Genomic DNA, 22,261 nt, shown 5'->3' with positions numbered 1-22,261 from the left:
CCAACAGAGGGGACAATAAAACACCACCCCACATCCCACAGAGGTGGGATATTGCACCATCACCATGACTTCCACCACAGATCTGACCACATGGTCAGAGAACTGTCTTCTGACCTCTGTCCCAAGAGCTGGTGAGCAACCTGAGGACAGGGGCTGGGTCATTAACTCTGTTCCCACGAGCCTGGCACAGAGCCCGGTGTATGACAGATGCACACAAACAGATGAAGGGGCAGATGAGCAAGAACAAGGGGGCGGGCCTCTGAGGCAGGACAGCCCAGAGAGCAAAGCTGCAACTTCAACCTCAGGTTTCAGCTGCACAGGGGCCTCCTGGAGCTGCCCCTACCCTTGAGGTTTCTCCCAGACCAACCCCAGAGCCCCACCTTGATGAGAAGCCAAGCTGCAGAGGTAAGGGGCAGGGGGACTAAGGTACAGCCAGGACACACAGGCAGAGAGCACGCTGTTGTATGGGGAGCCAGGCCAGAAGAGGTGGGGGGAAGTGGGGAAATGCTGGTCTTTACAATCGGGTGCTCTTTAAGTGTGATACTCAGCCAGCTCTCTTGGCTGCATCCTGCCAGGGCACAGGTAATGACCCTGGAAATGCCAAGATAACCCACCTGGCAAAAGCTTTGGGCCCTGATGGGGTGCCTCTGCTGGCAAGCTTCCTTTCCCAGCCAGCAGGGGGAGGACACACCACTGCTGAGATGAAGAGCTGGGGCCAGGGGAGGTGAAGAGACAAGCCAGCCTGCCTCCTGGGGCAACTCACCTGGGAGAAGATGAGCACGCGGTGCCCTTCATCCCGTAGCTTCTTGAGCATCTTCTGCAGCAGCATGAGCTTCCCTGAAGACTTGACCAGGGAGCTGCCATCATAGGAGCCATTGGGCAAGACAGGGGCTTCCTGCGGACACAGTGGAAGGTGGAGTGGGGCTGCTCCCATCTCCTCGCTGGCCCAGGGCGGGCACACAAGGGCCCAGCAATGAGCTGTCTGCCTGCCTCCCTAGACCGGGGCATGGCCTTGCCGAGAAGGAAGCCCAAGCCCAAGGCGGGGCAGGCTTGCAGGTGCCTGGATGGGCTGCTGGTCCAGGCCCTCAGCAGGCTTGCAGGTGCCTGGATGGGCTGCTGGTCCAGGCCCTCAGCAGGCTTGCAGCTGCCTGGATGGGCTGCTGGTCCAGGCCCTCAGCAGGCTTGCAGGTGCCTGGATGGGCTGCTGGTCCAGGCCCTCAGGGCTCGCCGACTAGACAGCTCGGCCCTGCCTGTATCCTCGGGGGACCCACCCCAGGACCGAGGCATCGATGAACCCACAGCTGACAGCTAAGCTGGCCTCCCCAGCAGGAACCCGGCCCGGCCGCTGCTGGTCACTGGAGGCTGCACCCAGGGAACGCCACCCTCCTAATGCCAGCCGGGCAGAACGCCCATCAGGATAGCAAGTCTCAGCGAAACCCCGGGCCATGCCAGAGAGCAGTAAAACAGTCGGGGATCGCCTCTGAGTCAGGGCTCCCATGGCTGACCACGTTGTTCTTTTCCTTGCGAGGTGTGCAGCAACACTGGGCGGTTTATATGAGAACCCAAAGAGCAACAGTGGCGATGGCCGACATTCACTGAGAACACAGCGGGCCCGACACCCCGTCCCATCTGACCTTCGTCACACCCTTCCAGGAAGGGTCACGACCCCATTTCACACAGGAAGACTCAAGGGTCCGTGGGGATAACTGAGCTCACAGAGCTGGCAGGGATGCCTGACCCTGGCCTGGGGTCTCACCCATAGCTTCATGTCAGATCCCCCCACCCCCGGGGGAGCTGGTTAGAAATGCAATTCCAGAGCCCAACCCGGGCCTTCCTGACCCCCTCAGTGACCGAGTGCAGCCAGGTCAGCCCCAGGAACCCTCCCTGGAGTCCCACAACACTGAAGCTGGGGGGCCTCAGGGTGACGTGACACCTCCTTGACTCCACAGGAAGGAAAGAGCCGGAGCAGTGGACAGGGGCCAGGCTCCAGAAACCTGTCCTGGCAAAGGGGGGCCTAAATTTTTCTCCAGGTCCTCATGCTCAGGGGAGCACTACGGGCTAAGGGACTGATCCAGGGCACTCAACAGAGGCCACAGGCGCTGACCACGATGGCCACAGGGAACCCACCAGGGTGGCCATGGGCACCTGCCATGGTGGCCAGAGAACCTAACACAGAGGCCTGAGCACCTGCCACGGCAGCCTCTGGGTCGTCCACCCCATAACCCCCCACCGGCCATGTCGAGTCTCCCCCGCCCACCCCACCCGCCCATCCCACTCCCCACCCGCCCATCCCACTCCCCACCCACCCATCCCACTCCCCACCCGCCAGGCAGAACCTACCACTGCGGCGACGGGGAAGAGGTAGGGGTGGTTGCAGCACTTCTTCAGGTCCATCATGATGTTAAGCAGAGACACCTGGTTCCCGCCCCCCTTGGAGTTCAGCGCCTCGAAGTTCCGCGTGAGGATGAACTTATAGTACTTCCTGCGTGGGGTGCGGGGGAAGGTGGGCTGGCTACACGGGGGCCTGGGCAGCGTCCAGGAGCCCCTTCCTCAGTGGGCACCATGCTCTGCTGGACAGGGAGGCTGGAGGAGGGTGCCCGCATCAACTCACAGAGAGACCCAGGGCAGCGCCACAGTGAAGCACTGGGCCTGGAGCCACCCAGCAATTTACTGGAGAAGGTGCTAGAACATAGGCAGCCCCAGACTCAGGTCCCTGAATTCCATGAGGCCAGAGGGACCCTCCCTCCCATCTCTGGGAAGGGCTTCTCCAGAGAAGGGGTGGCCGAGAAACAAGGCTCTGGGGAGGTGGGTTGGATGTTCCTGGGCTGACCCCCCCCCCCCCCCGAGGGGTCACCTGGCACGCACTTCTGCATCTGGCTCAGCTCCACGCGAACAATCAGCTCCGTCTTGGCCGGCATGTTCTTGAACACATCCGCCTTGAGCCGCCTGAGCATGTGCGGCCCCAGGAGGTCATGCAGCTTCTTGATCTGGTCTTCCTTGGAGATGTCAGCAAACTCCTCCAGGAAGCCCTCCAGGTTGCTGCGGAGAGAGCTGGGATAAGAGCCGGGAGGTAGAGGTCCGAGCAGGGAGCCCCAGACCACCCTGGGTCACCTCTCAGTCTCCGTCTAGGCTGCAGGCCCCCACATCACCACTCTCGCTCAGCCACAGGCACCTCCCAATCCCCCAAAATGCCATAGATATATGCTCTCTGGGATGGGAGCCCATTTCACAGATAAGGAAACCAGGGCCGAGGAGTGCCCAAGGTTAAACAGCACAGCCGGGCACAGCCCACCCTCACCTCCGCATCTCCTGAGTCCAAAATCAGTACTCTTTACCCTGAACCCCCATTCTAAGCAGGAAATGGGGTGCAGATGAAGGCAAGGAGGCCAGTGCTTTCCCCAGGTCTTGAGTGAGAAGGGGAAGGAGACTCTAGGACTTCCACCATCTGGGGCTCTCTCTTGCCCCCGTCCCCACCCCCAGCCCCTCGCTCTGCTTCCCATGGCTGTCTCCTTGATGGGTCTTTGTGTAGGGAAGCAACGAGAAACACAGCTGTGGCCAAGCCAGAGGCATCTGGGCAGAGAAAGAGCCCAGGGGCAGCCCTCAGACTGGTGTCCTAGGGCAGAGCCGTGGAAGCCAAGGAAAAGAATAAAATCGATGTAGCCAAGGTTTACTGAGCACTGGGTTGGGAGCTAACACTGCACTTCTTCTCGCCCCAGGGTACGCGAGGCTCCCATCTTATGGATGAGGAAGCCGAGGCTCGGCGAGCAGGTACCTAGCCAGCACCCGATGCTGACCCTTGCCCAGGCCCCTCCCAGCCCGAGCATCCAGCTCCCCAGCAGGCCCAGGGACTCACTTGAATCTCTCTGGAGTCAGGAAGTTGAGGAGATGGAAGAGCTCCTCCAGGTTGTTCTGAAGGGGTGTCCCCGTCAGCAGCAGCTTATAATCGATCTTATAGCTGTTTAAGACCCTAAAGAACTTTAGGGGAGGGAAGAGGGACTGGTCAGGGGATCACTGGGCAGCTGGGACCCCCAGCGGTCCCTGGGGCTGGCACCACACACCTTGGACTGGTTGTTCTTGAGCCGGTGGGCTTCGTCCACCACGAGGCAGGCCCACTCGATGGAGCCCAGGATGGCCTGGTCGATGGTGATGAGCTCGTAGGAGGTCAGCAGCACGTGGAACTTGATCTGCACTTCTTTCTGGGGGGGAGGAGGAGCATTGGGGGGAGGGAGCTGAGAGAGGAGAAGAGCAAAGCCTCAAGCAACAGAGAGTCGAGGAGCAGGTGAACCCCCACGGCAGGGCCATCTGGTTTTCAACAGGGGTGCCAAGTCCCCCCAGTGACAAAAGAGCAGCCTCTTCTATAAACGGCGCTGGGAAAGCTGGGATGTCCACATGCAGCAGAATGAAAGTAGACCCCTACCTCACACCATACATAAAAATTAACTCAAAGTGGATCAACGACCTAAATATGAGAGCTAAAAAGCCATAAAATGCTGAGAAGAAAATGTAAAGGAAATCTTCAGGGCTTGGTGGTAAGCGATGGAATCCTTTACACCAAAAGCAGGAGCATTTTCAAAAAGAAAATTAAATAGCTTGGACTTCATCAAAGTTGGAAATGTTTGTACATCAAAGGACACTATTAAGAGCGTTAAAAGACAACCACAGAATGGGCAAAAACAGCTGCAGCTCATATAACTGAGAAGCGTTTACTATACAGAATATATAAAGAACTCCTACACCCCAACAACCAAGAGACAAGCAAGGCAATTAAAAAATGGGCCAAGGACTCAAGGAGACATTTCTCCAAAGTTATACAAATGGCCAATAAACATGAAAAAATGCACAGCACCATTAACCGTTAGAGAAATGCAAATTAAAACTACAATGAGACACCATTTCACACACTAGGATGGCCACTGGGGGGAGAAAAAACAAGACAGAAAATGACAAGCGTCAGTGAGGACACAGAAATGGGAACCTCCGAGTATGTCCGGCGGGGATGTAAAATGGTGCAAACGCCGTGGAAAGCAGCCCGGTGGTACCGCGATAAGGTAAAAGGAGAGTTACATGATCCAGCAATTCCACTCCCGGGTATCTACCCCCAAAGAACTGAAAGCGGGAAATGGGCAGGTCCTTAGGCACCAATGTTCGCAGCAGCGTTAGTCACCAATAGCCAAAGGTGGCAGTGCCCAGTGTCCAACGTGATGGAGTATTATTCAGCCACTAGAAGAAAGGAGGCTCCGGTTTAGGTGACAACACAGATGAACCTTGGAAACATGATGCTGAGTGAAGTCGGCCGGATACAAAACGATAATTATTGCACGATTCCACTTTTAGAAATCTCTAAAACAGGCAAATTCAGAGAGACAGAAAGTACATTGCGAGTGGCCAAAGGGTATAGGGGAGCAGGGGAGTGACTGCCAACTGGGAAAAGAGTTTGGTGAAAAAGTTTTAATAACGGATGGTGGGGATGGTAGCACAACATCGTAAAAGCAACTAATGCCACTGAATTGTACACTTAAAACTTGTTAAAATGCCAAAATTTGCATGTTATGGCAATAAAACAAATAAGATAAAGATAAATAAAAGAAGATAACTTTTTAAAAGGGAGATGTGAATGGGGATTCCCACAGCGACTCCAGGGAGCCCCGACACCTGGCCAGCCTGGGACCACCGAGGGAAACGTCGACCACGGAGCTAGGGGGCTCAGGACACGAGGCCACAGGGATGGGGATGACGAGAAGGAAGGAAAATACCACGACTAGAAGCAGCCGAGGTGGAAGGGTGATCAAACTGGAGCACATCCATAACACAGGCTATCAGACAGCGAAACAACACAAAGAGCTCTCAAGCCACAAAAAGACGTGCAGGAAAAGCAAATGCCTGTTGCTCAGTGGCAGGAGCCCATCTGGACAGCCCACGGCCGGCCAGGTTCAACCGCACTCATGCCACCGAAGGCACAGCCACAAAGTCAGTGAAAAGACCGGGGATCAGCATGAGCTGGGGGGTCACAGAGGAGGGCACGGGGCATTTTTAGGGCAGCGCAACTGTTCTGGAGAACACAGTAATTAGTGGTGGGTGCATGACATTACACATTTGTCAACATCCATCGACCCCTCCACCCAGAGTGACCCGTAGTGAAAACCAGGGGCTTGGGGAATAACGATACATCAAGATCGGTTTATTAATTGTAACAAACGGGCCACGCTCAGGCAAGATGTGACTAACAGGGAAACCGTGTGTGGGTGTTGTGGGCAGTGGGGGGGTATATTGGAATGTTCTGTACTTAACACTAAAACTTAACACTGTAAAAACATTTGTAAAGAATGCCCTGCAATCGCTACTGACAAAAATCCCCACCCTGAGGGCCACGCAGCGTGCGGCGAGCCCCGAGCTGATGGCTGCACTCACTCGGGGCTCAGCTCCACAAGCCACATGAGCTAGTGGCCTTCACCCCACTTTACAGCCCGGGGGCCTCACAAGCGGCACAGCCTCCCCCACGGTGCCAGCCCGGGGCCGACATACGACGTGGAGCCGCTGGCAGACCTACCCTCTGCAGGTGGGTATCAGGGCCCAGCACGCTGGCCCTGCCACCTGCCCAAGCCCCCCGGACACTGGACAAGCCAGGGTGGGGAGAGGGGAGCTCTGCAAGGTCTGAGCCAGGGCGACCCCAGGGACAAAACAGACCCCAAGAAAGGAAGCAGGGTGGCCCAGTGGAAGTGGGAGTGGCCCAGAGGAAGTGAAGGTGGCCCAGCTCCAGGACCAACCTGCCCAATCTGTAGGGAGCACGTAAGTGGGGGTCCGAAAGCAGCCTGCAGACCAGCCTTAGACAGTAGAGGCCCCTCACATGGCCAAGGAGACCAAGTCCCTGTCCCTGGGGAGACCACCCAGCTGCCTTCCCCACCTCCCACCCAGGCAGACTCACAGACGTCCATCAGCCCAAGTCCCTGAGGTCTGAGCTGGGCACTCAAGATCCATCAGGCCAGCACAGCCTTCGGCCAATGGTCCTCTCTCGGCGACCTGCTCAGGGGGCCTGCTCGCCCCAGGGGCTGTGGGCAGCCCACCCCCTCCCCCACCGGCTGCTTCAGGGTCTGCTGGCAGGGGACTCCCAAGACCCTCAACCCAGGGAGGACAGCCTGCAAGCCTCAACTTCAGTCCCAGCGCAGCCCCGCTCCTGCTCTGCAGTACTGGGGGGTCACGAGAGAAGGACAGAGGGTCGGGGTGGGGGCCCGAGGCCCAGAACTTAAGGCAAGAAAGGCCGATGGAAAGACAGAGAGCATCTCCAGGACAGTCCCCCAGGTGCAGGAAGCGGCCCTGGGATCTAATCCCTGCACAGCTGCTTATGGGGGTGCAGATTGGGTCAGGCACCAGCCTTCCTGTGCCTCAGTTTCCCCAGGGGTACTCTGCAGGCACCAAGAACTCCTTCCTCCTGGGTGGTCGGAAAGACCAAACAGGCTAAAGCACTCAGTGATGGTCAGCCTGAGCAGCGCGGGAGCAGCTACTGTTCTAGAATCACGGCAGGGGCACCAGGAGGGCCTGTTCTGTGCCCCAAGGTGAGGGATGTGGGTGGGCTCTGGGCCTGTTTCTCGGTAGGCCCACGAAGGAGGGGCAGAGGAATCCAACGTCATTGTGGCTACAGAGCCAGCCGGGGCTGAGGGGACGTCAGGAGGGAGACTCAGGACCGGCCTCCCGGAGAGCTACACGGGGCTAACTGGAGACCTCCAGTTAAAGTGCCAGGCACCAGGCTATGGGGCTCGAGCCCTTGCTTCTCCAAGTGTGGCCTGGGGACCAGCTTCAAGAGGCAGAACTGCAGGCCACACCAGAGCTGCTGGCCAGAACCTGTCTTTGAAACAGGACACTGGTGATTCATGCTCATGGCCAAGACCTGCCCAAGGTTTACGAACTTGCTTAACCCTCCCAATACTTCCATGCGGTGGCCGTGTTATCTCCACTTGGCAGAGAAGCAGCTGTGTCACAGAGAGGCTAAGTGACTTTCCAGGGGTCACACAGCTCCTGTGCTGGGGTGAATAGCATCCCCCAAAATCCACATCTCCCCGGAACCTCAGAATGCAGCCTTATTTGGAAAAAAGGTCTTGCAGATGTAATTAGTTAAGATGGTCATCCCGGATTAAGGTGGGGCCTAAATCTAATGAGTGGCATCCTCATAAGAGGAGAGAACAGACAGACACACAAGAAGGTCTCGTGGCAACTGAGGCAGAGACTGCGATGATGTGTCCCCGAGCCCAGGACGCCAAGGATGGCCGGCCATCCCCAGACGCTGGAAGGGCGGAGGTAAGGACCACCCCCTCTGGACTTCCGGCCTGCAGAACCGGGAGACAACAAGCGCCTGTTGTTTGAAGCTGCCCAGCTTGCAGGTGGTCACAGCAGCCCCAGAGAACTAAGGCAGCAGGCAACCCTGCCCTGGGCCCCGCACTCCCACGGCCCCCCGGCTCCCTCTCACCTTCATCCGGAACACCTTCTTTCCACTCCGAATGGCGTTGTCCTCGAAGGAAAACTCATTCTCGCGGATCACAGCGCGGCTCTCCTTGTCCCCCGTGTAAGTGACCACGTAGAAGTCGGGCGCCCACATCTCAAACTCACGCTCCCAGTTGATGATAGTGGACAGGGGCGCGCTGACCAGGTAGGGGCCCTTGGAGTGGCCCTGGGGAGATACGACATTGCAGTCAGGGGAACCGCCCTGGCCAGGATCGCCCCCACCCCAGGGCTGCACCCCACCCCCAGGCAGCCCACCTCCTTGTAGAGGGAGTAGAGGAAGACGATGGTCTGCACGGTCTTGCCGAGCCCCATTTCGTCAGCCAGGATGGTGTCGGTGCCCTGGGCCCAGGAGAAGCGCAGCCAATTGAGGCCCTCCAGCTGGTACGGGTGCAGCGTGCCGCCTGTGGCGTCGATGTACCACGGCTGCTTATCGAACTTGACTGTGGGCTGCGGGGGAAACAGAGGCTCAGACACGCCCAGAACACTCTTCTCCCGCCCCTCGTCCCTGCTAACTCTGCATCGGCCTTCAGGTCTCGGCTGGAATGCCTCCTCCTCCAGGGAGCCCTCCTGACTTCCAGCCTGCTTTAGGTGCTCCTACTCCCTCTCCCAGGGCAGCCCTCGACTTCTCCTATCTGGGTCAGGGGGAAAAAGTCAAATTTTCTTTTGTTTTCCCAAGTGTTGCCCTCTCTGGCTTTGAGTGCAGGCAGTGGCATGCTGTGGGCCCTGGGAGTACCTGGAACCCATAAGCACCCATTCAGTATTTGTTTGATGAAAAGCCACAAGCATTTCCGAGTCCCTCTCAAAACCCGCCAAAACCCTTCCTCTGCCTGATTCCGAATTTCACACTCTTTGCCTCTTTTATCCTGCAGCCCAAGGCCACCTCCCCCATGAAGTCCTCCTGATTTGCCCAGACTCATTCACCTTTCCCTGGCATTCAACAGCACCAGGCAGATCCCCCATTCCTGCACCCTGCAAGATGGTGTCCTTCTCAAAATAGGGGCCAGAGCTTTTTAACCCTTGTGTCCCCAGACCTTCTGCTCCCAGGTGGGCTCAAAGCTCTCAGGAGTAAGTTGTGGGTCTCCTTTCTTTTTACTCCCAAACCTACCAGCTGTCAGGAAGGGGCCCAGTTGGCATGAACAGTTAAGAATGGTGTGTAATTAATCTATATGCTGTTGGGCTCCCGAAGACAGAGCTGCTTTTTAAATTTAAATGCATGGAATTAGCTCATATCAAGTAGCACAAATTCACACCTAGTTGCAGACTACTCACTCTGAGTTTGTGCAGCATTAACCCAAATTTCAAATCCCACTAAAGCAAAGGTCACAGTCCTCCAGGAGCTGCCCCTCTGTTTGAGGAGAGAAGACCTCAATCCCTGGGCGTGAGCTCTTCCTGGGGTCTCAGTCACCCCTGGCTTTGTCCCCAGTCCCCAGCACAAGGCAGGCAAGGCTTGTGAGTGCACTGACCTACAGGCCTCCCATACCAAACCATCCTGCACGGAGGAGGCTCTGTGCGCACAAGCCGTGACGGCCCAAGGAACAGTCAGCTTGAGAACACGCCCCCCTCTGCGGCCAGGCCTGGGGCAGGGTCCCGGGCTCCCACCCCAGCTGACCCCATCTCCCCGGCTCACATCCACAATGGGTGTCTCCGGAGGCTTCTCCTGCTTGTCGTCCTTCAGCTTCTTGCCCTTCTTGATCAGCCTCTTGGGCAGCCTGGCATCTTCTCCCAGCATCAGCTCCCTGGGAAAGAGCATCGGACGCAGGTGAGCAAACTGAATCCGGGAGGCTGGGCAGGCGCCCCAGGAGAGCCAAGCACCCGGCACCCACCTGTGGGCCCAGTAGGCCTGCTTCAGGTTGTCGTAGTAGGGGATGTCGATGTCATCGATCTCCCAGGTGCACTGGTCGTAGGGCAGGTCTTTCCACTTGATCAGGTAGTGGACATCCCCCTTTTTGTCGAAGCTGCAACACAGCAAACAGGTGTGGGGGGCGGGGGTGGAGGAGTAGGTACGTCGCTGCCTGTGGAGGCCACCTCCACCCCCACAGTGACCTGCGATGCTGGCCTCCCCCAGGAGGAGGGCATCAGTGCAGCAACCGCAGTTTAGGGAGCAGAAAATCACAGCCCAGAGAGGTGAGGAGATTTGTCTGAGGTCACACAGCTACCACAGGGCCACATGACTGGAGGAGCAGAGAGTAAGGTGCCAGCGTTGTTTCTGTGCTCTGCTGCAGCAATGGACCCCACACAGGGATGGGGCGCGACAACAGAATTCTGAATTTCAAAATTGGAGAACTCGATGCCCTGACCATAGGCCTCTGTTCTCTAATTTTAAAAATTCAAAGGACAAGTGCAGTCCCCATCCCAGGTGCAGGGCCCCTCTCTGCAAGGTGGACGAGGATGTGGTTCCTGCAGGTGGGACGGCCTCTTCTGAGACCTCCAGGAAACACAGGGACCTGACAACTACACCCAGTGCACACAGTAGGTGCTCAATGGAAGCACCTCCCATTCTGGCTTAGTTCTGGCCACTGGGAGAGGCCTTGGGGCCTCCCACCCAACTGGAGTTGACTGGGTAAGCCAGGGGAGTGGTGCCAGGCAGGGGGCCACCTCTTCTTTGAAGGGCAGTGACAGGCAGATGGGTGGACAGGGGCTGCAGTAAGGCTGCTGGCCACCAAGAGAAAGACCAGTCCCCCGTCACCACAGGAACCAATGGGCTTTTCAAAAATAACTGGTTGGCACCCACACTTTGGATAATATATTTTGGGAAAATTCACCTGTATCATTTTGGAGGCAGGGAGAAAAACTGCCATTTATGTTCTTCATATGCAATTGAATAAAAGATAAAAATTGTGGGTGAATTCAACCTGGAATTTGGTCCCCCTTCTGCAGGCTAGTTTTCCAGCAGAGAGGGACTCATTCTCTTTTTAAGGATATTACCAGGGAGGGTTGCGGTGTGAAGAGGAGACATTTCACAGTCCAGGGGGAAGCTGCTTTTTCAAACCCTCCAACCTCCTTCCTTACAGAAGGCAGCACAGAGCACATGGCTTCATGCATTAGGTTTTTTCATTCTCACAACAGCACTGCAAACTCCTCTTACCCTATTTTACCCAAAGAAAATGAGGGCCAAGCTGCTCACGGCCGCAACGTTGGAAACCAGGAACCAGGATTTGAACCTGGCTCAGGTTCTGAACCTCTTGCCTTCGAGGGAAGTAGCCAGAAACACTCAAGGTAGAAAAAGCCATTGAATCCTCACTTCCCAGAAGTTAGGGCCCAGGCTGGGGATGCTCCACGCAGCAAGCAACCCGAGCCCCACCCCAAGGCCACTTGCCTGCTGCCCCCAGGTCTCAAGTACCTGAGCTCAAGAATCTGTAAGACAACTGCCAAGAGGTGGAAGGAACCCAAGTGTCCATCCACAGACAAACGGGTAAAACGAAATGTGGCATATCCATACCATGGAATAGTATTCAGCCATAAAAAGGAATGAAGTTCTGAGACGTGCAACAACATGGATGAGCCCAAGACATCACATTGGCTGAAATAAGCCAGACACAAAGGACAAATACTGTATGATTCCACTCATATGAAATATCTAGAATAAGCAAATCCATAATGACAGAAAATAAATTAGAAGTTACCAGGGGCTGGAGGGAAGAGGGGGAATGAGAATCACTGCTTAATGGGGACAGAATTTCTGTTTGGGATGATGGAAAAGCTTTGGTCGTGGATGGCGGTTCACTATCCATGTGGGTGGTTGTGCAACATTGTGACTGCAATTAATTCCACTGAACTGTCCACTTAACAACAGTGAAAGTGGCATATGTTATGCTATATTACTGCATATATTACTGCTATACATTACTGCAATAAAAATTTTAAAAGAAAACATGGAACTGTACAATACAAACAGTAAACCCTAACGTAAACTATGGACTTTGGTTAGTGATGTAATTAGAATAATATGGGTTCATCAATTATAACCAAGAGGGACCACACCAATGCAAAATGCCAACAAGAGGGAAAACTGTGTGGAGGAGATGTAAATGGGAACTGTGTACTCTCTATAATTTTTCTATAAACCTATAACTGCTCTAAAAAAAATAAAGCCTATTAAAAAGTGGTTAGATTGGCAAATTTTATGTTTTATGTAGGTCACCACAATAACAAGTTTTAAAAGAAAAGAGTCTGAAAGGGGTCCCAGCACCCACCTAATCAGACCCAAGCTCCTCATGGAAGCCAAGGGCCTCCCGTCTCGGGCTCTCCATCCCCATCCTTTTCACTAAGTTACCCGGGGCATTTCCAGGTTTCCCAACAAAGAAGTGCTGCTGGGGCACTAGAGTTTGGAACAGCGGTAAAGAAAGTAGATCTTGCTGTCGGGAAGCTCTGGGCTCAATTCCCAGTTCCGCCACCCTGGGACTGTGTGACTTTGGGCAAATTACTTAACTTTGCTGGGCCTGTTTGTTCACCTGTAAGATGAAGGGGAAAAGTGAACACCCATCTCGTGGGGCCTGGCACGTCGATAGTTTGGGGGCTGTGTGCTCGCCCACCCTCAGACCCCAGGACCCTCCGTGGCCTCCAGCACTCCCTTCAGCTGGAGTCTAGGGGGCACGGGGTGCTGACTCAGCGAGGACCCCACTCTGTGCAAGCTTTACAGGTCACCCATCGAACTGAATTGCCCTTTTACATATACCACTTTGCATTTGGTTCTCCCACCAGGTGTGTGAACATGGGAGCACACGTGAGTGTGTGTGTGTGTGCGTGTGTGCATGTGCCCTTGTGCTTATGCACAACCCCTCCCACTGGAGAGGTCAAATTGCTGATAGTGGGGCCACCTCGGCCTCTTGTTCCTGCCCCGCCTCTGCCGGCCCCTGTCCATGGTGCTAAACCAGCCGCCCTAGAGGCAGGACCCAGACCCTGCCCGGGGGGTTCTGCGAGGGCCATGCACCTGTGGTTCAGGATGCGGTGGATCATCATCCACTCGGGCTTGATGCCATAGCGGTAGAAGCGCTCCTCCATCTTGGCGTAAAGCGGGTCCTTGCTCTTTCTCTTCTCACTCTTGCCGTCTTCGTCCCCAGAACCGTAGTCGAAGGGTGGCGGCTCGTCCATGTCGTTCTTTCTTTGGTAGTTGCGGTACATCACCGTGTGGTACAGCTCCAGCTGCTCGAGGAGGAGCAGAGCTTACAGGGGGTGTGGGGGTGACAGGCCACGGCCCTCCACTGTACCCCTACCTGGCCCCACCAGCCCCCAACCCGTCCGCCTACGCCTGCCCTTCCTGGTCACCCAGGGGCCTCACCTGTAGCTCCTTCACCCAGGAGCAGTGCCAGTAGGAGAGGCCAGCCCACTTGACGAAGAACTCCCTCTCGGGGGTGCCCTCCAGTGCCTTGGGCAGGGGGACACCAGGCTCCATGTCAGGCCCTGGAAGCCCCACCAGGAAGGGGGCTGGGGGCTCCGTCCACCTCCAGTGTAGGATCCGCTGGACTTTGCCCTTCAGTGGGGGACACTGCAGACAGAGGAGGGACCCCAAGTTCAGGGTTTTGCTGCCAGGTCCCTGTCAAACAGGGCCCCACCCAACAGGCTGTGCCACTCCCCCAGTCAGAAACAGCCAGACAGGGTCCCCCAGGAACATGTGTCCTCAGGAGCCCAGCACATGCTATGCACGCAGTAGGTGGGCAGGAGGCTCTGTGAGTCCATGAAACAGCACCCATTATGTGGGGGAGGGAGTAGAGACCCCCATACATATCCAACAGAGGGGAAACCAAGGCCCACATAGCAAGTGGGTGGTAGAGCAGGTAGTAGCACCTGAGAATCATGACTGCCCCACCCATGGGTCTCCCCACTGCCCCATTCTCCGCTTAGAGCCCCTGCAAAGATATCACACCACATCCTAGCCCAGGAGCAGTCACAGGGCCTGACGTCCCTTCCCCAGCACCCCTGGAGCCTGCAGCCCTGCCCACCATCCCACACCCCGAACAGGCTGCACCCAGATGTCCTGCATCTGGGCCAGGACAGGGAAGACGGGTCCATACCAGCCTGGAAACACACTGCAGGGCCCCTGACAGGGGCTGGCATTGGTGAGAGACGCCCATGGTTGTGAACCCTACCGTTTGTGCCCCTGAGCCCACTGCCTTATTTCTGAGACAGGCTTTCCTCCCCGGACCTTGGCAGGGAACTGCAGACCTAGGGCACCAGCCTTTTTGAGGCTGTTTCCTCGTCTGGAAATGGGCCCCTCCCTCCCTCCATCCCCAGGACTGCTGTAGGCACCAACTTATGCTGTGAAGGCACCCCAAGACTCCACAGTGCATCCCAGGGCCAGTCCCACCCCTCCTATGGCTTCAGCCACAGCCAAGGCCAAGAGGCAGAAGGAGGAAGAGGAGGAGATGGGGAGGTGACAGCAGACACCCCCAGTGGCCCATCAACTGCCTGTGGGGGGCAGTGGATGGGGGAGGTTCCCTTTCCCAGGCAGCAGGCCCCACCCCCACCCCACCTTTCTCCCCACGCTGCTCCCTGCCTTCCCGCTCCCAAATCCAGGGCTTCCTGTCAACTCCAGGAAAACTGAGACGGCTGCAGCCATAGAAGGGGTCTCCCCGAGCTGGCCCAGGCCCCGGACGCTGACACAGACACACATGCGCACACACAGCCCAGACGCACGCGGGAGAGCACGGCCCGCCCAGGACCTCAGAGGGGGGGCGCCAGCACGGGGGTGGGCCTGGGGGCAACTCAGAGCATGGGGCCCCACATGCCGGGCGGGGGCGGGGGGGGGCGCCAGGCGGGGCTGGCTCTGGGTTGGTTCTAGAGGCCTGGGTGTTAGCAGCGGTTCTGCCCGAGTCACTGAGCCCCGCAGGGCGTCGGCCGCTCCAGCTAAAATCGGGAAACGCCCCGGCCCGGGCTCGCAGAGGTGATGGGCACCGAGAGCGCCGAGGACGACAAGGCGGGAGACAGGGCGGGTGGCGTTCGGATCATCTTCGCCACCTGCCTCGCTTTCTGTAAGGCTCCCGGGTCAGGTGAGGAAACTGCCGGGGCCCAGAGAGCATCAAGAGGCAGGACCGGCCCGGGTGGCAGGGGCGGAGCCTGGAGGTGGGCGGGGCTGGAAGTGGGCGGGGCCTGTGGGCGGGGCGGGGCGGTGGGGGCGGCGGGGCGGGCGGAAACTCACAGTACAGCGCGGGCAGAGCCATTCACCGTTTGGGATCTCGGGCAGCGGCGGGTTGAGGCAGTGTAGGTGGTAGGAGGAGGGGCAGGCGTCGCAGCAGAGCAGCTCGCCGCCATCCTTGCACACGCGGCAGAACTCCATGTGGTCGTCCTCCTCCTCCTCGCAGCCGCCCTCGTCGTCGTCGTCGTCGTCGTCCTTCGGCTCCCACTGGATGCCCTCCTTCTCCTGGAGGGGGAGGGCAGGTGGAGGCGGCCGGGCCGGCTCCCCGTCGCGCCAGGTGGGGGGCCCACGGGGGCGGCCCCGATCCCGCGCCCGCCGCCCCCGCTTACGCAGTGCGGGCAGCTCCACTTGCCCTCGGGGGCCTTCTCGAGCTCCGGGTCGAGGCAAACCAGGTGGTAGGCCCGCGGGCAGGTGTCGCACAGGATGATCTCCCCGCCCTGCTGGCACACCTCGCAGTAGTCCTGGTGGTCTGTCTCGTAGCCGTCCCCGTCGTCAACTAGGGCGGGAGGGCAGGGGCGGGACGGTCAGGGGGGCCCACATCGGCGTAGGAGGTGCTTAGGACGTGGGAGGGAGGGAGGTGGGTGGACGGGGCATGGGGGCAGGGAAAGGATGGGAAGAGGAGTGGATCCCCCAATGGGTGGATGATGGAGGAGGCTAACAAGCACTTCCTTCTCGCACCCCCCTCTGCTAATGCAAATGCCCTGGGGGGGGAGGGGGTCACTCTGTAGATCCCTCAATTCCTCACTGTCTCAGACATGCCTCTCCTGGTGGTGGAGAAAGCCCAGGGGCCAGGAGAGGCCGAGCATGAGGATGCCCTTCCCCCGCTTCCCAGGGTGGGGGTGGGGGGCTCTGCATCCCCTATCCGCCCGCAAAGGCCTTGGGGTCCCCCTGCAAACAGGAAGTCCTACTCCGCCTCTTCTTGCGCCTTCTCTTGCTCTTCTTCCCCAGGGCTGCGGAGCCCTCGGAACGCGCGGAGGCGCTGTGGATGCTGGCGCTGTCCAAGTCCGACTCATCCCGCTCGTCCTCCTCACTCTGCAGGGACAGGGGCGGGGCAGGGGCCCGTGAGCACGTCCCAAGGCCTTCGCTGGCCTGGGCAGGGTCTGGGGTGGTGCCGGGCACCAAGGCGCAGTGACCAGGGAGGCTGCAGAGGCACAGAGCTCCCACGGTCCCTCTCGCCTTCCCACCCAGCTGGAAACCACACGCCTCAGCCCAGGCCACCCTGACCACCCTCCCACTGCTCTCCAGCCTCAGACACTTCCCACACTTGCCCACCTCCCACCCTCTCTCTGGGCCTGTCCTTTCCTGTCCTCAACTCCTATACACTCTTCAAATACAGCTCCAAGGACACCTCCCCCTAGGAGCCTTCCCAGGTCTCTTCTTGACTGGACCCAGTTCTGGCCTGTCCCATCTGCCTGGGGCATCACTGACTGTGCACGCACCTGACCCCCTGCCAGGCTGTGAGCACCTCCAAGCTGGATCCTCCATGGCTGGGCAGAGTGCCTGGCACATATTAGCTGCTCAACAAAGACCTGCAGAGCTCAACTAGAGCACCAGCTTGAGGGCAGGGCCACACATTCTACTCCATCCTCCCCTCCAGAGCATCCAGACTCCAACCCTGCCACTGGCAGAGAACCTTCCATCTCTGCCCCTTTGCAGGGCTGGGGCCAAAACGAGGAAAACAGCCGACAGACAGGGGCTGGCCAGGCTCAACGAGGACACTAAGGGACCTGCTGATTCCCCACCTGCTGCCCAGTGGGGCCCTAGCTATGGGGAGAACTGGCAGCCAGGAGCTGAGCCCCCAGCGGCAGTGGGGCAGATGGAAAGAGCTCCCTGACCAGAGCCCAGGCTAGAGGGACCCTTGGAAGGATCCATTCTAAACCGCTCACCAGACAGGTGGGGAAACTGAGGCCGAGGTAGGCCAACATGTAGGAGGGAAAGGGGGCGCAGAGCAGGATCTGCCCCCATCCCTGATTCAGGAGAATGACTTGGAAGCCTGGCTTCCCACAGCCACCCCAACCCTCCCACGGGCGCACACACGACCACTCTGACTCACACACTCCTTATCAAAGACAGAACCCTCAAATCCCCCTGCACACACACACACATACAAAATACACCTCAAGCCTTGTGTATGCATACACACACCCACAGGCACTCCCAAGTACACGTGTTCATCTGTTACACATAGCCACACTCATGCACTCAGCTCACACTCATTCACACACTCACATCCATTCCCATACCTGCTCCCACACTCACTCACACATCCATTCCTATTCCTGCTCTTGCACACACACACGCACACACACACACTCACCGAGGAGCCTTTCTTCCTCTTGTTGCTAATCCCTCCGAAGCGGAACTTGAGCCCGGCCACTTTTTTCCCTTTGCCCTTTTTCTTCCCATCTTTGGAGCCTCGAATCTTCTTCCGGACTCCAGGCCCTGGAAAGCAGCGGCAACCATGGCCCACGCGGCCACCGCCCGCCCGCTCCCCGTGCAACCCCGGTCAGCCCTCCCAGTGCCTGGCAGGGGAGAGGCTGCTTCCCCCATACCCCCTCTCCAGATGAGGGGCCTGGGGCTCAGAGCAGGGACGTCCCTCGTTTGGGGTGGCAGGGCAAGGAAAGGGGGCACGTCGGTGGATAATCCTGACCCAGGTCTGGCTGCCCTGGCCGCTGCCCTGCCCCTCGTCCATGAACACTGAGGCCCCAGCCATCTCGAGCAGAGCCCCTGTACAGCCTCATGTATCCCCCCAGAAAGGAGCCAGGGGCCCCCACGGCCAGCAGGACCACCAAAGGCAACTACACCCCAGGACTGGGCCCTTACAGGGACATCCTGCACAGGACCCCCTTAACCACGCTGCATCCCCAGGGCCAGGTACTGCTGACTCCACCAGCAGAGCTGCCCCCCACCGCCAGCCCCCCAGGAAACACCCGCTCCCGGGGGCCAGTGCAGTGGGGTTGAGGCTATTTTCTGGAGCTGTCCACAGGGCAATTAGCCACCTGGGGAGTCCTGTCCCACCCACCTCCAGTCATCTCTCCCCTGAGCTGAGCAGGGAGCGGGGGAGGGGGGGCCTCACCCCAGGCTATACTACACACGGGAGATGGAGCCCAGAGCCCAGCTGTGCCCTCTGCGCACCACAGAAAATCTATTTCAATTTTTCTGAGTAGGCAGCTCAGGGACTCAGCAGCTCAGCGGCTGGTGCCAGAAAGGAGAATGAGAAAGCAGAGCAGGCTGGGGGTGCAGGCAGCCAGTGCAGAGAGAGGCAAAGGCAGGAGGGCAGCCCCGCTTCAGAGACCTGCAAAGGGGCTCCAGGCCCCACATCCTGCAACCCCAGCCCTGTCCCAGAAACCCAAGCTCCTTGGGCTAAAATAAGGGGTCCCAGAGCCCCTGGGCCCCCACTGAAACTCAAATCAGGGCACTCAGGAAAGCGGAACTGTAGGTGAGGTCGGTGTCCTTCCAACCCAGGGACCTCAAGTCCTGGAGGGCCCCTGACAGCCTTGGCTGTCCCTCTTCTCGCTGTGCGAACACGGACGAGTCAGACTCTAGAGCTGGCCCTCCTTGCAGGGCTGGCCAGAGCCGCCGCCTCCGGGAAGCTGGCCCTGACCACACCCACTCTCCCCATGAGCTCTGCAGATTTCCTGGATCCTCAAGTTGGGGCAACAGAGACTCAGCCCTTCTATCCATGTCTGTTATCCCAAGGGCCCTGCGCATGGTGGGTGCTCAAGGAGGTGGATCATCGGCATCCCCGGGGACTCCTTTCCCTTGTGAATGGCTCAGCCTCACACAGAAGCGCCTCCACCCACGAGGAGAGGACTGCAGCAGCGGCGGGCTGAGGACCCTCCCCTCTGCCTACCCCCAAGGCCAAGTCAGAGGGCGCCTCCTGGGCCAGCCAGTGCACGAGACCCCCAACGCCGAGCCCGCCTCGTCCGCACCGGCCCAGCTGCCCCGGGGACTGGGCAGCAGGAGCACCGAGGCCAGGAGAAGGCCATGCCACGGGCCGCTCCCGCCGCCCCTCGCTGTCCAGGTCTGGCCCTGACGCCTCCTGCGGGGCCGGGGGTGGGGGCTGGCGCCCACCCACCCAGCCTTACCCTTGCCTTCCTTGGTCTTAGCCTTGCGGATGGGCACAGGCTGGAGCAGCTGCTGGGGACTGACGGCCAGCGGAGGGGCGATGGTGACCGTCTCCACGGCTGCTGCCACTGCCGCTGCCGCCGCCGCTGCCGAGCTGCCCTTAAAGGGGTTGTTGGCGCTGAACTCCCTCCACTTGGCACCCAGGACAGTCATCATCTTGGACATGGGGATCTTTGGGTTCTTCTTGGCGATGAGCGGCCTGCATGGGGGGTGAGGGGCGCATGAGAGGTGGGGGTGGGGCGTGGTGCCATGAGAGGTGGGGAGTAGGCGGGGGTGTGGTGGCACCATGAGAGGTGGGGGGTTAGGTGGGGGGTAGATGCCATGAGAAGAGGGATGGTAGGTGGAGGGGGGAGGCTACAAGGCCATGAGAGGTGCAGGTGGCGGGGGGAGGTACCATGAGAGGTGCAGGTAGGCACGGGGGGTTGCCATGAGAGGTGGGTGGGGGGTCGCACCGTGAGACCTGAGACCCCCCCATGCCCGCAGGGCCCAGCCCCTCCTCTCCACTCCATAACCCATCAGGGCAACTGGGCAGACAGTGGGAATGAGGAGAAGAGAAAGCTCTAGAAACTCTCCCCAACCTCTCCGGGCCCCTCTCCACACGGAGGTGACGCTCTAATTGGGCTCCTGGACCCTCCCAAGACCTGAGGGCCAGAGAGCGGCCAGCAGCAGGCTCGGGACCTCGGGGCCCACGCCGACCACAACTGAAAGAGGCTCCCGTGTAGGGGATGTGGCAGCCCCACTGGGCCCACCGTCCCCAGGGGGAGAGGCTCTGGGGCCCCAGGGCAGTGGGGCCAGTGCCCCCGCCCGACAGCCCCCTGGGAAGCTGTGCCACCGAGGGAAGTGGGGTCCTGGAGGGCAGCCCCGGGCGCCGCCGGCACCTGAGGAACTGGCTGAAGGCCTTGTAGTTGGTCAGCGTGTGGTAGTCCTCCTCCGAGAAGAGGTAGTCCACGTCGTCCAGGCCCCACTCGGCCATGAGCTGCCCCGAGGACTTGGGCTCCTAGGAGGACATGGGCCCGGGTGGAGCTGAAGACTGGCCCAGCCGCCCTGAACCCCGGACCCGCTCCTGGCCCGGGAGGTCTGGGGTCCAAGGGAGCTCTCAGCCACCACCGAGGGCATCCTCAAGCATCCCAGGCCCTGGCGCCTTCGTCAGAGGGGCTGGTCAGCTGCCAGCTCAGTGTCGTGGCTGGGGGCACCATGGGTGAGTTGTGGCCCCCAAAAAGGTATCTTGAAGTCCTATCCCCATACCTCAGAATATAATCTGATTTGGAAATGGGGTCTTTGAAGATGAGATCCGTTAGGGTGCGACGATGAGGGTGGCCCGGATCCCATAGGACCGGTGGCCTTAGAAGGGGACATTTGGACACAGGGACAGATACTGGGAGACAGCCACGTGGAGACGGAGAGGCAGAGGATGGGGTGACGCAGCTACAAGGCAGGAAGGCCAAAGAATGCTCAACCCCCAGGTGAAGGAGGGAAGGAGGGAATTTAAGGGGATCCTAAGATAGGGGGAGAAGTGAGGCATCCCCAGGTGGCCCCAAGAGCATCTGCACACGGACCCCTGGGAAGGGTCAGGCTGCTGCAGGTAGGTGTGCTTCCACATGGAACGCGCTGAGCCGGCCTAGAGCGGGGATCACGGTGCAGACTCAGGGGCGAGGGGCAGCCAGGCTGGCACAGAGGGGAGGGAGGGGAGGCAGGGGAAGAGAGCTGTTAGAGCCTGGGCTCTGCCCAGATTGGAGGTGAGAAAGTGGGCAAGTCCCTTCATCTCTGCGTGCCTCAGTTTCCTCATCTGTACACAGGGATAACAACAGTACCCGCCTCATGGGACTCCGGTTAGCACAGGTGCCTCAAACCGGGCCGTGTAGGGGCTTTCCCCCACCCCGCCCCACTTCAACTAAGCCGATCAGCCTGTTCTACTCCCCCCACCCCCGCCATTGGGCTGGTGGGCCATGACGTGGGCCCTCCAATCCCGGGAGCCCTGGGTCTCCTGCTTGGACAGCAGGACTGGCTGGGGCAGTGGGCAGCCAAGGAGCCCCTCACTGCTGTACCCACTCTCAGCCACAAGGGTGCCGGGTGCCCAGCCTCAGCCTGGAGCCGCCCTCCTAGACGCAGAGCTGAGAGACTCAAAGAAACGGGCCTCGAGGACGCTGCTGTGGCACTGGGCCCCCAGCCCCGAAACCCCCTTGCCTCTCAACTCTCAGGGCCCCTTGCCTGCCACGCCTGGGCTTTCTGTTCCTTGCAAGGGAAGGGCCTCGGGGGCTGCACACAGCCCCGTGGACCCCAAGCTCCCCCAGGGCCAATGGACCAGCAGGAGGGCCTCAGACCCCAGTTCTGGTCTCCGGTTCTCTGTGACACAGTTTAGAGGTGGACCACACCCGGTCACCCCCACAGGTCGGCGGTGGGGGGGCTCCTGGTTCCCGCAGCCCTGCCCCCCATGCCCCCAACTCAGGAGAGCAGCGCACCCGTTGCGGGCAGATGTCATGGGCACAGGCTAACCCTGGTGGCTCCTGT

General features: G+C 59.1%; 1 protein-coding gene across 7 annotated transcripts in view; it reads right to left on the bottom strand.

Annotated features, from left to right (window-relative positions):
- CHD5 (chromodomain helicase DNA binding protein 5) overlaps nucleotides 1–22,261 on the bottom strand; it is an 84,745-nt gene that overhangs the window by 41,723 nt on the left and 20,761 nt on the right. For 4 of the 7 annotated variants that reach the window (XM_077151494.1, XM_077151492.1, XM_077151493.1 and 1 more), the window contains exons 4-21: nucleotides 20,632–20,750; nucleotides 19,714–19,952; nucleotides 17,943–18,067; nucleotides 17,065–17,139; nucleotides 16,534–16,657; nucleotides 15,955–16,121; nucleotides 15,629–15,850; nucleotides 13,772–13,978; nucleotides 13,424–13,635; nucleotides 10,317–10,448; nucleotides 10,121–10,229; nucleotides 8,749–8,940; nucleotides 8,459–8,659; nucleotides 4,059–4,196; nucleotides 3,854–3,975; nucleotides 2,866–3,051; nucleotides 2,341–2,482; nucleotides 764–895 (exon numbers count right to left, since the gene is read on the bottom strand). In XM_077151494.1, coding sequence (XP_077007609.1) covers nucleotides 764–895; nucleotides 2,341–2,482; nucleotides 2,866–3,051; nucleotides 3,854–3,975; nucleotides 4,059–4,196; nucleotides 8,459–8,659; nucleotides 8,749–8,940; nucleotides 10,121–10,229; nucleotides 10,317–10,448; nucleotides 13,424–13,635; nucleotides 13,772–13,978; nucleotides 15,629–15,850; nucleotides 15,955–16,121; nucleotides 16,534–16,657; nucleotides 17,065–17,139; nucleotides 17,943–18,067; nucleotides 19,714–19,952; nucleotides 20,632–20,750 — 2,844 coding nt within the window. The remainder of the gene's footprint in view (nucleotides 1–763; nucleotides 896–2,340; nucleotides 2,483–2,865; nucleotides 3,052–3,853; nucleotides 3,976–4,058; nucleotides 4,197–8,458; nucleotides 8,660–8,748; nucleotides 8,941–10,120; nucleotides 10,230–10,316; nucleotides 10,449–13,423; nucleotides 13,636–13,771; nucleotides 13,979–15,628; nucleotides 15,851–15,954; nucleotides 16,122–16,533; nucleotides 16,658–17,064; nucleotides 17,140–17,942; nucleotides 18,068–19,713; nucleotides 19,953–20,631; nucleotides 20,751–22,261) is intronic. The other 3 variants (XM_077151495.1, XM_077151497.1, XM_077151498.1) reach the window with 3 other exon arrangements.

Source organism: Tamandua tetradactyla, chromosome 2, assembly GCF_023851605.1.
Source record: "Tamandua tetradactyla isolate mTamTet1 chromosome 2, mTamTet1.pri, whole genome shotgun sequence".
Classification (NCBI taxonomy): Eukaryota; Metazoa; Chordata; class Mammalia; order Pilosa; family Myrmecophagidae; genus Tamandua; species Tamandua tetradactyla.
Note: the sequence above shows the minus strand (reverse complement) of the source record. Positions and strands in the feature narration are given on the sequence as shown.